Raw genomic sequence first — 16,271 nt, 5'->3', positions numbered from 1 at the left:
AAGTAATATTCCCTATATATCCCAACATAAATAAAAAGTTATAGAAATCTTGCTTTCTTTCTTTCAAGATGATGGTGGCCAGATGAAGCCCCTCTGAGCTCCTCCAGCTCAGGTCCCTTCTGTATACTCCTCCCTGCTCCTGCTGTTTCTCTCCCCCTACTCCCACAAACCTTGCCTATCCCCAGACTGTGCTTGGGGACCCCCCCCCCCGCCCCTTTTCCCCACTTTCTGAGTTTTTTCTGCTGGGATCTGGCATCCTCACTTGCCTCTGCCCCTCCCTCACAGGCAGGAGCCCATGTTCTCTCCCTTTGATTCCTGCTGTCTCCCTCCTCCTTTTTTCATGCCTGGCCTCATGGGCCCACGTGCCTGTCTCACTGCCCCCCACCCCACACACACACACCTTGTTTATTTACTTTCTTGCAATGTATACTTGTTAAAATAGACTGCGTGGGCAGGCCTTGCAAGCCATGAGCCTAGGCTTTGTCCTTGAGGCCCAGACCTTCCCACCAACCTGTAGTGTCTTTTTGTCACCCTCCCCAGAATAACCATTTCTAAAAGTCAAAGTCAAGCTTTCTTGTTTTCTTTCTAGAAATAATGAGTAAAATCTATTCTGAGTACCACATGAAATGTACCTAAGTACACCCATAAATTGTACATGCCAAATAGACAATGAAACTTCTATAATCACTTTCTTATATCAGTTGCTGAGTTTGCAGCAGACCAGAGCATGGTTCAAGAGGCCTGATGGAATAATGTGGCTGCTGTGCAGTAGCGGCATATGGTACTGGGTGATGTAAAGGTGGTCGAGGTTGGCCATCGTGATCCCACTGGTGCTCATCTTTGTCCAGGTGTACTGGCACACGTTGGTGTGGAGGACCCACCAGGCATCAATGAGGTCCACCGTCTCCAGCATGGCCCGCAGCTTGCGGGCTGAAGGCAGGTGCAGTTCTGGCCCTGTCTGGTCTAGCCATGTGTCGATGGTACAGTTGAAGTCCTCATCCATGAGAAGCAGGTCATCACTCTCACTGGCATCACACTGGAAGCCATCAAGAGACTCTAAGACGGCTACCCTCTTCCTCCTCTTGCGGGGCATGTAGACATTTACGAGGAGCAGGCTCTGGTGTGCCAGAGTGATGTGAACAGTCAGCAGCCAGCCAAGGACAACCTCTCGCGCCACCTCCAAGTAGTACTGCAGCTGCTGCGGCAGGAGGGTCACCACCCTGGCACTGAGGTTGGTACAATGGCTTAGAAACAGGTGGCCTGTGCAGGCAGCATACCAGTTGGCTTGATCATACATGTTGCTGTGCATCTCCTGGAAGAAGGCGATTACCTGCTGCTTCTGCCACAGACCCTCCAAGACAGCTATGGGCAGCACACGCCCCCCGGGCTTGCTGGGGGAACTCACCTGGTGCTGGGAAGGCCTCAAAGCCCTGGGGGTGTTCCTGAGGCCACAACTGGTGGAGGGGGTGGAGGCCCACCTAGAGCATTGGTGCCTGCCTGCTCTTTCCTACCGCAGCCAGGTCCTCATCACCAACAACCTGGTGGCCGTGACCCTGTTGCACTGGTGAATTGTGCTGGACCCCCAGCCGGAGCTACTCGAGAGGCTGCAGCAGCTCTTGGTGTACTTCTTTTGGGATGGATGCCACTGGAACCTGTAAGCCGCCCTCTACCTGCCCATCACTGAGGGGGGCCAGGGCCTGATCAAACAGGCTGGCACGGTGACTGCCTACTGCCTGAAAGCCCTACAGTGGCTCCTCTATGCTGAGGGCCACCTCCCATGGCAGCTATTCATGCTGGACCTTACCTTCCTGAATGGGGCGGTCCTCCCCCCGTTCTAATGCAGCATGGAATGTGCCTGGTGAGCCGACCTCTACCTTTGTCCCCAGGCCAGGCACCTGAGGTTCCTGCAGCTGCTTCAGGAGCCCCTGATCTACAACCCGGCCCTGCAGCATATGGTGCTGAGTCTGGCCTCCATCAGCCTCATGGCTGCCCTCATCGAGGTGCACACCACCCACCTAGGGAACATCCTGGACCCCGCTCAGCTGGCCCTGTGCTCCATCTGAACCACGGGCCAGCTTCTGCAGGCCATTAGGGCCACCCTCCTGACAGAGAAGCTGGCTGCCCTGAAAGGCTACCTCTAGCTATACCAGGCCTTCCCCACCATGGACTCCATGGGCAACGCTTTCCCGCCACTACCAGTCATCCTGGAGGCAGTCTATGAGCTCACCAACTGGCCTGATGTGCTACTGAGGCTCCCTATGCCCCTCCAACAGCAACACTGGCTGCTCCTTTGGCACACTGCCCTGGAAGAGCCTTTACGTGGGGGTGGCAGACACCTGGCATGCCCAGGTGCTGGCTGGCCACCCCGACACCACATGGCGGCAGCGCCTGGCATTGCCGGGGGCCCCAGTATGGTGCACACTGTACAAGGTGCCCACCGCCAGGAAGACCAGTGACCTCCCCCCGTTCTAATGCAGCTTCTAATGGAGGATGGCGCGTGGCAGCCTGTACACTGGTATCCTGGCACACCACCTGGACTCAGTGGCCTCGACAGCCTTCCGCTTCTGCCTGGGGATGGTGGAAGAGAACAGTTTTCATGTCTTCCTTGACTGCCCCTGGCAGTGGCCGCTCTTTGCCGCCCTTGGGGCGCTGCTTCGGGCGCTGGGCCAGGACTTTTCTGAGCATGCATACATCTGGTCCTTCCCATAACAGGAGGCTGAGCAGGGCACAGTCAGCCTGGCCAACGTCCTGGTGGGCCAGGCCAAGATGGCCACCCTGAAGAGCCACTGAAACCTGGCTCGCCGGGACAGACAGTGCCCTGCAGCTTTTCCGCCTGCTAGTGCAGGCCTGCCTCTCACTCCAATTCAAGCATGAGGTGTTCCAATGGATGGTGCCCACCTTTAAGGAGCACTGGGCTGTCAAGGGGGCACTGTGCCAGGTCAAAGGGGAATGCCTGCTCCTTGCACTCTGACACTGCCGCCTGCTTGGAGTGTGGGGGTGGGTCTGGCTAGCCAAGGCCTCAGGCTTTGCCCATACGGGATGGCCCTTGATGTCCTAAGGTCCCCCTGAGCATCCCCTCTGTGGAACTGTATATATGTATATGTATATGTTTCTTTGTTCTTTTTTTGTCTAGAATGTAAGGGCAGGCCCTATGGGCCGTAGACCCAAGTCTCATTGCTCATGCCTGGCCTCATGGGCCCACTTGCCTGTCTCACTGCCCCCCCCCCCCCGTTTATTTACTTTCTTGCAGTGTATACTTGTGAAAAAGTCCACAGACTAGACTGCGCAGGCAGGCCTTGCAAGCCATGAGCCCAGGCTTTGTCCTTGAGGCCCAGACCTTCGCACCAACCTGTAGTGTCTTTACTGCCCCCATTTGTCACCCTCCCCAGAATAACCATTTCTAAAAGTCAAAGTCAAGCCTTCTTTTTCTTTCTTTCTAGAAATAATGAGTAAAATCTATTCTGAGTACCACATGAAATGTACCTAAGTACAACCATAAATTGTACATGCCAAATAGACAATGAAACTTCCATAATTACTTTCTTATATCAGTTGCAAGCTATTAATTCAGAAGGACCAATTGGCTTTGGATATGCTCAGATGTTTGTGATAGATGTCTCTTACTTACTGACTTCCACTGGAGTCTGGGAGCTTCAATATGTAAATTACTTTTGAAATTGAAATTGGGATTTAGAATCCTAATCTACTTGAGCACTTTTGAAAATGTAGTCATTAGGCCTTAAACCTGCCATGGGAACCAGACACTTCAAAAATGCATTTGTGTCTGCACGCATACACACACACACCTCACTAATGAAGTGCGTCTTCTATGAAAAAAATGTAAACAATTTCCACAGTAAAAGTTAATCCATTTACCTGTGTTTTCTTTTGCAGTAGACCAAAAGATTATCAAAAAGAAAAAAGACCCGCTCCTGAATATTTCCTGCAGAAATTTTCAGCAAAACTCCGTACATTAGCATTTCCGTGCAAGTATCTGTGATGTTGGATCCCTATATCAAACAGAGAGAAGATATTTGATTAGGTCTTATAGATTTCTGCATACTAAGAGGAGGGCCAACTAATCTACAAACTAATTTTTTAAAAATTCTGGAAAGAAAAAAAAATACAGTGGTCTGATTTTTCTTTTGAGCAATGACTTCTAATATTTAATTAAACAAGCTGAGCAAAAGTTTTGCTTTAACATGGTATTTCAACTATTTTATAGTTTTAGTTCCTTTCTTATGGATTACTTGATTTTCTCCCCAAATCTTCCAAATTATATTAATCTCTATACATGACACTTCAGTCAAAAATGTTCCAAGTCACACTGAGAATTCTTCTGACAAGTTTGGCTGGTTAAAGAAACAATAATTGTGACCCGCCATAACTGGCAAGTTCATGTTTCAGAAGACTATATAATTCTATCCCTCTGAAACCATTTAATCACTGAACTGTTCTAATGTTTTATAAATAGTTACATTTCCATAGAAAACAAAATTAAATACAAATTCAAAACAAAAACAGTAAAATAAGAAAGCTATTAGCAACACCTTGCCTAACACATTCATTAAAATTGTCTTCTGTAGGTACGTCTACACATGTCCCTTTGTTACTGTGCCATCGTTTAGTACTTCTTTTTTAAAGTACTTCCTTTTGGAAGTACTAAATGACGTTGCAGTAACAGCCCATACTACACTGTGCGTGCCACACACAGTTATTTTTAGTTGCTATGTTGCCATAGCAATGTGCTATAATGAGGGAGTGCATTGCTATGGTGACATAGTTGTAGCATCGCTATTTGGGACCGCCGAGGCTACATCACTGTAGTGTGTTGCCACAGCACTGTAGCATCATGTGTAGACGTACCCTGTGTTACTCATAATTTTGTCAACCTAATTTCCATTTGCTTCTTCCTCAGACTGACTGAGTTTCAGTGGGAACAGGTAAGCCATTTCCACTACCAAGGATAGAGAACAAGAAGTAATTTTGCCAAAGTACAAAATGCTCTTATCCATCTCTGTGCAGAGCTTTGGAAGTTGAGAGAAGCAAGGTAAAGGTTGACAGCAGGGTAGGGTGGCTGCTAGACAATTATTGATTCAGTGAGGCATGAGCTGTCATAGACAACAACCTAGTTCACCAGATGCCGTACCTTCTGCCTGACTACAGACTAAAATGCCAAACAACCACAGAGAAGGAAGTTGACATTTGGCAGAAAAATTGCCCAAAGGACCAACTTTGCTGTCTCCTGAAAAATCAGTGCAGCTTTAACAAGCTACAATTTTCAGAATAATCACCATACCCATAACCAGGAGCACAAAACAGAATTCTTCATTCCCATGACTATTTCTAACTAACCTACAACTGAGTAAGTTACCATTAAAGTTTGGGTCAAGTTAAAATTATCAGAACAATTTTAAACCAGTCCCTGAAAAAATACCTATTACTATAAAGTCCATACAAACAAATAAACTGTGTTGAAATACAATATAAACCACTATGCAAATGCACAAAAGGTTTAAATCACGCTCATTACACCTTTCTTTGTAAAAAGTCAGTACAGGAAACCCTCACTATTCATGGGTTTGGCATTCGCAGTTTCAAATATTCACAAATGCCAAACCCACTTCTTAAATACACTTAAAGGAGCTCCTCAGGAGCTCTGCTTTTGCCGCCGTCATACTCCTGCCATCACCAGAACAGCCATGCCCCACCCGCAGCGACACTAAGTTCATGAACGCAGACAGCGTTCATGAACACAGTGCCTTATTCACAGATTTCGCCATTCACGGAGGATACGAGAACATATCCCCTGGGAATGGCGAGAGTTGCCTGTATACTATATTTAGACTCATTGCAAGCGTAATACTGAAACTTGGTTTAAAAGCATGTGCAACAATAAAAGTATGTATGTATAAAGACAGGAGGAAGATATTCAAGTCAACAGGTTGATATCAGTGTGCACCTCATCTTAGCTACATGCAATGTGCAGTTTCTTTCCATTATACTATACTGTATTTTGTTTAACAACACGTATCACTCAAGGATAGTTGAAAAATTACCATTGGAATTTTTTTCAACAAAACATTGGATTTTCTCCCAGTCCCCAAGGAAAAAACATCTACTTTGATCTAATAATTTCTTGTTGTCTGAAAGCCATTTTTTTCAGCTTTAAAATGATTTAGTCTTGACAGCTTTTAATTTTTCTATAAAAAGTTGGAATGTTCCCTGGAAAATGTTCATCTGAACAGATACTTTTGCCCATTGTTACTGAAATTACCTGTGGTAAAAATAAATGTTTTCATTCCTGAGTTATGTAATAAAGCACCTTCAGTTTTAATATTTAATTAAATGTAGTTCTCATTCAGGATGAATGAACACAGGATATTATTTCACTCCCTTTTTTAAAATACAGTAAAGTACAGTGCTCGCTATATAAAAAATGTTCAATGACCTCCTCTGCCCTTCAAGATTTCCCATCCAAATAGAAAACAATGTTAACCTATGGCATCTGACAAGATCATGACCCATGGTAGTCTGGTTGCAGGTAAGTGATTTTTGTTATTGCTTTTGTAGCCCTGGAGAGTAAGATGACATGATCAGAAATCAAATCCAGCGCAGAACACTATGACAATACAACCGGTATCTCATAATCTTTCAGAATTCTTATGATTAAGGGTTTTCCCTAAAACTCACAAGAATTTTGAGGAAGAAGGGTGGGGGAGAAAGGTGGAAGAAGCTTGTGAGCCCTGTGCAGACATTTGGGACAACAAGAATATCTGCACTAGGATGAGTCCTACTGCTGCTTCTTCCTGTCCTCCAGGGGTTTATGTCATCCCAAGGAGGCACTGGAATGGGAGGCAGGGCACTTTGCAGAATTCAGGGAAAAATTGTAGCTGCATTCATGCCCTTCTTAGAGTAAAAAGGGACATCTTATTTGAGTCAGTTCTAATGGACTGGAGTCAAAACCTGGGAGCAGCATAACCCTTTACACCTGCAGCTTGTCCCCAGAATGACTGACAATTGACTTGATTATCCATGATTACACCAGTAAACAGAGGTATCTCAGATACTTCACAGGTACTTCAAGTTGGACAGTGGGCTTGTATATCTGTAGGAGCCCAAGATTAAAGGCCTGGTCCTGGGAGAAATTCAACATCTGTTTTTACCCTCAGAGAGTAGTGCTAATCCAAAATTTTAATGATGGTTTACAAAAGCTGAGATATTTTAAAGAGTGTAGGTTGTAAACCATATTTGTCTAAGGACATAGGCAGACAAGGTTCATTGGGTGAATCTGATATCTTTTATTAGACCAACTTAAATAGTTGGAAACATTTTTAAGCAAGCTTTCGAGTTTAAAAACCCTTTGTCAGGCAGAGGAACCCTCTGCATTTGGTGTGTGCTCTTCCTGGATGGAATGAATAGAGATAGTTAAAAGGAGATATTTAAAATATTTAAAAGATATTTAAAAGGAGATATTTAACAGGAGTCTAATGAAGATAAGCAGCTAATTATTGGAGGTCAATGGGAACAGGGTATCTAACTCCTTTAGGCTCCATTCAAAATGTCAGCCCTATTAAACACTCCCCATGACAGATTACATTTTTCCAGATAGTATTTCCATATCTAACTAACCATGGCTATAATTTTAAATCTCTGTCCTAGGAAGGCAGTAACATTCTGATTGTTAAGACTACATGATAGGGGGTATTTCCAACTCTCTCTCAGGGCTCTGTCACACATTACACATTTAGGACATGGTTGGTTTAGAACATAGTAACACTACCATGAGTTAGGAAGTTTTCTGAGCAGTCGCATGGTAATGCCTACTATGATCTAAATAAAGTCACATTCTAAGCAATGGAGCTGTTGAAAACCAGGTCATTGTAGTTGGGGGGGGGCTGCTACTGACAAACTGCACCATGTCTCCTGACTCTATTACTTCCATGGAGCAGTCAGACATTAGGTAATGCTGTTACCATAGTTTAAATTAAGTTTAAATTTGCAGCAGACAGATGTAAAAGCCTGTTAAATCAAATTAAAACAGTCTGGAAGGTTCAAAGTTGTTCCTGGAAGGTAAGGAATGACCCTGGACATTTGTTCTGGGACAAACTGTGCTTGTTTGTCCCACAACAGAAAAGCCTCAGGGTTGGTGTGTACACACATCACCCTTTCAACTCCGGTTAAGGAAGCGGCTGAATGTACTGCTATTTTGCTGCCACTGATTCAATGATGCAATCCTAGGACAAGCATTCATATACACTCTGTGATGTTCAAGAACAAACCCAAAAAAGGTTCACAGGATAATGGACATGGGCATCTGAATAACTGCACTTTGTCCCAGAAGTAAATGGTTTCTCCCAAGACAAATATGCAATATTTGTTTGTAGCTGAAAAATCAAGTAATCTTTTGAACTAATTCACTATATACCAGGTCAGTGTTACACATAGGTGCTGAGAGTTCTGCGATATGGGTCCACACTGCATCACTCTTCAGCCTGACCCTTCCACTGCTATAAATGGCCACCCTGATATATAGCCAAAACTCTACTGCCCTCCTATCCCTCCACTCTTTTGTTGGCACATCAGAGATCCCTTGAACTGTTTGCTTACTAAAACCACCAGCTGTGTCCTCGCTCTCTATTCAACTGCAGCCACTCATTATGCAGCCCACAGGAACCCTAGAATCTGCATCCATGCACTTCCCCGCCAGGCAAGCAACCTGCACAGTTCAGTCAAATGCGGGATACTGAACTTCACTTAGCTCATGTTTAAGGGAGAAGGGAAAGCAAAAAAGCCACTGATCATCCACCTCCTGGAACCCCCCAAAGGAAGCACTTATCCCCACCACTCACCCACTGCAAGGCATGGTGGACTGGGTGTTCATTCCCACCCACCAGCGTTGCACCACAGCACTTCAGCACCTAAGAAGTAACCCTTTTACCTGGAATGCTAACACTCTGTATGTGGGGATATCTCTGACCCATGAAAATAGTGAAACGGTTCCTAATCAGTGACATCTTGAAACAGATGTTCTGATTTGCCCATAAATCACTATTTTTATTATAACAAACACAAGCTTAGTTTTATGACACTTGTATATGGGAATTTAAGTCATGCTTTGATCATCAGGGTCTAAAAATAACCTCTTTCTTTGCTAGCAGGGGCCAAGCAATGTGCTAAGCATTTCCTTCTGGTAGGAAATCTCCAATAAGTTTCCCTCTCTATTTTTAGAAAAACAGATGTTTATTTAATTAAAACCACACTCATAGTTTTTTTTAATACCTATCTAAAAATAATGTCAGCTTTTACAATAGCACTGACATACCATTTCAAGGAAAAACTTATTGTATGTACAGGATAGGCCTACAGAAATCAGCTACTTAGCAAGACTAGGTATTCTTTAACAACCAGATTCTGTCACATCTGGTCTGCTACATGGGTAATAATGTGGCTGATGAAAACAAACAGCCTTAAAACAGCAGAGTTATTCCAGAATAACAATAAATATTCAACCTAAAGACCTTTGTTTTATGTAGTATATTGTAAAGGAAAAATAAAGAGTAAGCAGGTCTTAAAAAGTGAATCTTGCATTTTGTTAATTACCTGCTTATATTCAACTGCCACTGAATATAAAAATATTGCATATAGAAGTGTTTGTTTTTTTAAAATACTTGTTTGGAAACTTTTTCATTTAGCATGATGTTTTGGAATTAAAAGGATGCCTAAAACTTCTTTAGGATTTTTTTTCTTTAGTCTAATAATGGCTAAAAGGAATAGAACCAGACTCCCAGACTCACCCAGAAAAGCTGGTGAGTCTGCTAGTTATAAACTGTGTATGTGCTTGTTCAGAGTACACAGTAATCTCCCAGACTTGCTGAGTCATTGTATAGATTCCCTTCTCCATGTTTACTGTTTCTGATTTCCCAAAACACATATGTTGTATTCTATGTCCTGGTCCTGTAGTTCACTGTTGTGTTCTCTGAGAGCCCCAATTATGTCAATGGGACTGTACACCAGCACAACCATCTAACCAAAGCTATGAATTTCAGCAATAGGGGCTATATTTGTAAAATCCTCAAGGCACAGTTCTTGCCTTATCCACTTTGGAAGGTACCTAATTGTTAAAATGATCAATTATGTTATTAATAAGGCATACGTAGTCAATCCAGCAAACTAAGTGACTGGTAAACAGAGGTTGTCTCTAATTTGCTACATGGGCTGAAAGAGTGTGACCAGTGGTGCTCAACCTATGGCCCGCAGGCCAGATCCAGCCTCCAAAGCAACTGAATCCAGCCCACAGCATGGCAGGGGGAAGGGTAAAAATCAGTGCCACCCCAGAACAGGAGCTCAGCCCTGTGCCCATAGGAATAAAGGCCAGACTGCAGGGGGTGCTGGGGGGCAGTTGCATGGAGCAGGGAAAGAAACTGACACTGCCAGAGCCCTGCAGAGCTGTCTATTGCCTACTGAATGACCATTTTTAGATTTTACTTATTCTTAATGGGTAATTAAAACCTCTCCCTTCCCCTATTACACAAATAAAAAACGAAGCTATTACACAAGTACATAAAAGCCAAGTCTCATTGCAGTGGTTATTAATACATGGAGCTAAGAGAAAGACTACATGGAGTGTGTGTGAGTGTCCTAAAGCCAAGACTAGATCATTTTCCTCTTTCCTGAAAGGTGATTAAGTCCATTTGGAAGTGCATGCATCACTGTTAAGTGAGAAGTGGCGAGTGCATGCATCACTATTAGACCAGGGGTGACCAACGTGCAGCATGGGTGCCACAAGTGGAATGGACACATGGAAGACTAGAGAGGGGATAGGCAGTTCAAGGGCAGATAGGGCAGGGAGCAGAAAGCAGAGCAGCAGATTGGGCAGAGGAACTGTATTGGAGTGGCTCTCAAAGACAGTCCTGGGCTGATCTGTCCCAAATCTGCCAAAAAGTCAGCACCTCACTGTATTAGACAACACCGTTTACACTGTTACTGATAGAATAAATACCAAATATGAATTGTGGTTTCTTGAGTGAAATGGGAAATTTTCAGATTTGTAATGTAATATGTTACATTACAAAGCAGTGCAATACATATGCTTAAAATTACTTATCTGCTTCACTGCCTCTCCTTCTTACAAAAAGACAAATACTGTGCCACTACCTCCCATCCTTCAATGTGAGACTGCCATTCTTCCAAAACCTCTAATTTTTCCATTTGTCTCTTGGCTTCATTTATGTTGGAACAGACAGCTTTCATGGCTTGGAGGGCTTCCATTAATGCTGCATAATCACTGTGTTTCCTTGGAGTCCGCTTCAATAACTCCTGTTTAGACATAAAAATAAATCAGTCTTTGATCTCTAAATGTACATAACAGGCGGTTCAAATGGACTGGGATACTAAAACTAAATAGTAGACATCAGACTTCTCTTTTATTAGGTAGAAAAGTATTACAGCCTCAAGCGCTGCATATTCGTAAGGCAAAAAATGTCAGCGAAACAAACTGGTAACAATAGGAATAAATGCTATTTAGGAAAAACAAGTTTCCACTTCAGCTACTTTCTGCCTCAAAGGTTGGTCTTGGTGGTGATCTCTGACCCTTGTTTATACTTAATGGGACAGTTGATTTTCAACAACAACAAAAAACTGTTACTTTTTACTTTATCTAAAAGTGTTTATTTACAATTGTCAAAATTAAACACTTAAAATTCTTGTAATAGAAAGAAAATAAAGCAAGTTGTTTTCACTGAATCTACACCATTATTTCACTTTCTTCACCTGGCCCATTTAATGCTACCTTGCATAGAACTGATTTCAAGGTAATCCTTGTATAAAGCAGTAATCTGTTTCTCCTGTTCTATCTATGGATCTTTCATGCAGCAGAAAAAAATATTTTAAAACAAGACAATGTGGCTACAGAAATGGTTAGGGCAACTCAAGACTAGTTGTGGTAATACATTACTTAACTCACTGTGTCTTAGGATGTATCCTTGCAATTTCCTAGCAATGAATTTTGCCTCTCTGAGTTAAAAATGCCTCAGAAACTAAATTCACAAAAAAAATACTGGTTTAATAATCAGATTTCACTTAACAAATGTTGCTTCCCCTTTAACAAGGGATATCTTGGTTACTTTTTAAAAATACTGAAGAAAAGATATCAAACATAAAATTATTATACATAAACTATTTGTTTTAAGTGCACCATAGCTTACTTAAATTATCCATTGTTTCCAAATGTCAACTTCAATAATTCAGAAGATGTGAATTTCAAATATTTTATAAGAATGTCTAACAAGTAATAAGATTTTTATTATCTGTTAAGTAAATCTGTAGAAAGCTACACATGAATATAAACACACACATATGAATATACATTGCTACGTATACATCATTTTATACTTATCCCAAAGTGTCTTCTATCAACCTTTTACATTTTTCTGCATTTGTCTTATAGTTTTTAATAATGACTTCCATGAAGGCACTTCATGTGCATAATTCCATTCCTACTTCCTATTTAAGAAGTGCTCAAATCCAACTCAGAATAATCTCATTAAACTCATTTAAATGAATGGCCTCCTCTCAGGAGTGATAAAGATGAACATATCAATACAACAGGGGAAACTGGAGAGGAAGGAGCTAATCCTTTTCAGACAAAAAGCTCCTCATTCCTGTTAGTGCTGAAGTCAGGCAAAGACTTGCCATTAACTTTAATAAGAGCATGCCTGAATCCAGTATCTATGGAAGAAATCACTTTAGAGAAAAATTCTAACAACAGTACTGAAATATGCTTAGCCACAAATCTATGTGCAGAGAATGAAGGCCTACGTAACAAACATATAAGTACCTTTAAAAGAAGGGGATACTTGCATATTCTCTGTATTGGTGTTACTAGATAGCCTTCCAGTGGAACATCTGTATTCTTTCTTCCTCCAAGCAGCATACAGTTCTAGAGTGCAGGTGAATTGATTTGATTATAAAATCCTGACAAATAACATCTTCCCAAACCGTAAGTTCTACATGAGTCCTTACAGAAGGTTCATTACATTATATCTTTGAAGCTTTCTTTGAAGAATTGCTTTTCTAAAACAGGGGCAATTATCATCAAAGAAAAGTGTCTATAGGGTAAATAAGAGCATACGCACAGAACAGTAAGCTAACATACACAATACTAAGATCAAGACAAATCTCCAAAACTGTCACAAAACTTCATTTGACAAGGCACATAATGTATTTATCTTTAACATAAAAACTGAAACTACTAGAAGAGAATGTATTATTTTACTTGCATACAATGAAAATATAATTCAGGGCAATTGTCGAGCTTCGTTTCCAAAGGATATGTTAAAGAAACCAAGAAGCACTAAAGCTGGCTTACTCACTCCATACTTTGAGAAGAAACATTCTTCTATTATACTTATGCAGCAATGACATTTTCATGCTACACAAATAATTACTTCCTCTCAAACATGAGCTATAGAATAAGTGAGTTAAGCCAAGTATACCTACAGAAACAGAGAACAATAAGGAACGCCTGGTGACAGCATACATAAAAATAACAATCTGGTGAGAGGTACAAATACCTAGAGTACTAAAACATTCACATGGCATTAAGGCAAACCTTGAAATTGATGGCATAAATACATAGGAAATTAAGCAAACTAGTAACAGAAATTACCTATAAAGACAGCAGTAGGAATATGGAAAATAGAGAACATACTAGTATGAATTCAAGCTGTAGAAACTAAGAACATCATACTGGTACAATCAAAAGTATGCTAATGTAATATTTTTACTAGTGCCTACACTTACAAAAGCAAATTGGTGGGGTCTGTTTTGACCTCTCAAACACAAAAGGATCTTTCCACATTCCAGAAGTACACTAGACAATAAAAACAATGCCGCCTATATGATTAGACTAGGTTACTGAAACAAAAAACTGTGAATCCAATCACCAAGTATTCTGTGGTGTGGAGGAGAAGGCAGGTAAAGAGACCGCGTAGACTTTCAGTTACTTAAAGGTATCAAGCAATGGCAATCACCAGGATTGTTCTCCACCTAGCCAGGAGGCTTTTGAATATTATCCTGCTACCATGATGTTTATTACAGTTGGCCTGGTCTGATGCAATGAATATAGAAATACATCATGAATCCGTTTGGAAGCTGCATCAAGTTCAGAATGTAGCAACCCATTTGCTGGGTGTAGTATCTCCCTACAAATATATTTTACTTATAAAGCACTCAGATCTACCCTGGCTATCTACTGGTTTCCAGACAGCACTCAAAATATTGGTTTTGTCGTATAAAATTGTAATTGTCTTATGACATGACTCCCTGAAGACTGCCTTTCCCCTTGTATGACAATGTATCTGTACCCTCCAGGAATTCCAATTTTGGGCACTGAGTTACAAGGTAGCAAGATGAAGCTTTCTTAATTTATAAACAGTTAGCAAGGTGTTCTTTAGGAGGTATCCAGGATTTTTTATCATGGCTTTGCCCTGGGCCCAGGCCCCAGCCCTGTGCTGTCACCATCCCACAACCCCACCCTGTGATCCTGGCCTCACCCACCCGTCCCATTTCTGAATATCACTCCCCACTCAACCACAGCCCCATCCCACATAGGGCATCTTGGTCAGCTGTTGCTGGGGGGAGAGGGGAGGGGAGGAGAGGGGAAGGGAGGGGAGGAGGGTGGGGAGGGTGCTGACCCAGCCCACAACAGGTCATCAAAATTCCCTACATGGTCTACAGGCCCAAATAATTGCCCACCCTTACTGTATCCAGACAGACAGAACTCCCCTTTCTGCATCCCCTCGACAAACCTATTCCAGTTGCTTTAAACCTTCTTTCACAACTAGGCTGATGGTGGAAGTCTGTTCATTCTTCTCTTGCTGAGCATGGTCCTATCCAATATCCACCTGCTCTAGACCGCAGAGCTCTTCTCATTATCTCCTAGCAGTCCAGATGTGGGTAGGCTCCTGGGTTTCCAAACTGTTGCTCTTACCAGACATAGCTATTCCTAGATTATCCCTGGCCAATGCTTATCCAGCCTCTCCTTGGAAACCTCCAGTCATGGAGATTCCACAACTTCCCTAGGTAGTCTATTCCACTCTTGCTGTTCTAACGATTATAAAGATTTTCCTGATGTCCAATCTAAATCTATTTCGATTCACATTCAAGCCTTTGGCATGCATCCTGCTCTCTGCAGCACTGGAAAAATATAGCAAACTGCTATAACAGAAAAGGTTAATAGATATACTTGATAAGGTAGCCCATAGGTAGCAGCAATGATTAACATCATGCTAAAAAAATAAAACTCATACACATTTGTTAAACATCTGTTTTATCACCGTTCTATTGCTCTGTTTACTAGCCTCCTTAACATAAACTATTTTTGGCTCCTAAATGTTTTAGTCATAGTTCCCATATCTGACAATTTGCTAGGAATTTAAATGTCTAATACAGCATGATGTACATCCAAATATTACTTGGTTAGGAGCTCATATAATGCCAGTACGGGAAATACAGGAAACAGTTCATATTAAATTCCCTTTTTAACTTATCATGTCAACTATTAAGAAACTCAATGTTGCCAAGGCAACTGGTCCTGTTATGGCAAAGTACTCTCATGAGGGTTCTCACACTTAACATTTTGAAACATCTGCTTAACTGTCCTGTCAAATGAAAGACTTCTCTTGTGTAGCAGTCCTTTGTACTTAGAGAGAGAGTTAAGTGTGTTAGTCTAAAAGCAAGGCACAAGGTAGCAGAGGGTGACACTGATGTAACTAACTTGTTCAGAAATTAATGAGTTAGTCTCTAGGGTGCCACCTGGCCCTGCCTTCTTTGTACCTACTTAGAATAAGTAAATCCCCAAAATCAGTTTCTTGCTAATATATAACATACAACAAGGTTTCCTTCTGGCACTGAAACACCAACAATAGGATATGGAACCACATAATCATAGGGTCAGAAGGGACCTCAGGGACCATTAGGCACAACCACCAAAGAATAAGCTAGCCAGGACTGATCAGTAGATAAAGATCCTGGCAGTGGACACAGGTCTTGGATAAGAAACCTTGGCACTGGAAGGCCATGAGCACTTCCTCTGATCTACCTCTTCTGCCAAATATGGCCTTAACCATAGGTCGGCCCTCTAAATTGTTTCCATGTCACTCCTCTGATTTCCTTCCATGTCACTCTTCTGGTTTCCTTCCCTTCCCCACTCCACACCATACATCCCATTCTTTCCTGTTCTGTAGCCATACATGGATGGCCTCATTATA

At 42.2% G+C, this 16,271-nt stretch overlaps 1 protein-coding gene across 1 annotated transcript in view; it reads right to left on the bottom strand.

The window, feature by feature from the left end:
• The window catches only part of PREX2 (phosphatidylinositol-3,4,5-trisphosphate dependent Rac exchange factor 2), a 300,944-nt gene that overhangs the window by 194,146 nt on the left and 90,527 nt on the right, over positions 1 to 16,271 (bottom strand). The window contains exons 5-7 of the mRNA XM_090040116.1: positions 12,839 to 12,940; positions 11,158 to 11,319; positions 3,877 to 4,010 (exon numbers count right to left, since the gene is read on the bottom strand). Of these exons, the coding sequence (XP_089896242.1) occupies positions 3,877 to 4,010; positions 11,158 to 11,319; positions 12,839 to 12,940 (398 nt within the window). The remainder of the gene's footprint in view (positions 1 to 3,876; positions 4,011 to 11,157; positions 11,320 to 12,838; positions 12,941 to 16,271) is intronic.

The sequence above is a fragment of the Crocodylus siamensis genome, chromosome 3, assembly GCF_052110815.1.
Source record: "Crocodylus siamensis isolate JL-2025a chromosome 3, ASM5211081v1, whole genome shotgun sequence".
Taxonomy (NCBI): domain Eukaryota; kingdom Metazoa; phylum Chordata; order Crocodylia; family Crocodylidae; genus Crocodylus; species Crocodylus siamensis.
The sequence above is the reverse complement of the archived record's forward strand: the minus strand, read 5'-3'. Positions and strand labels throughout refer to the sequence as shown.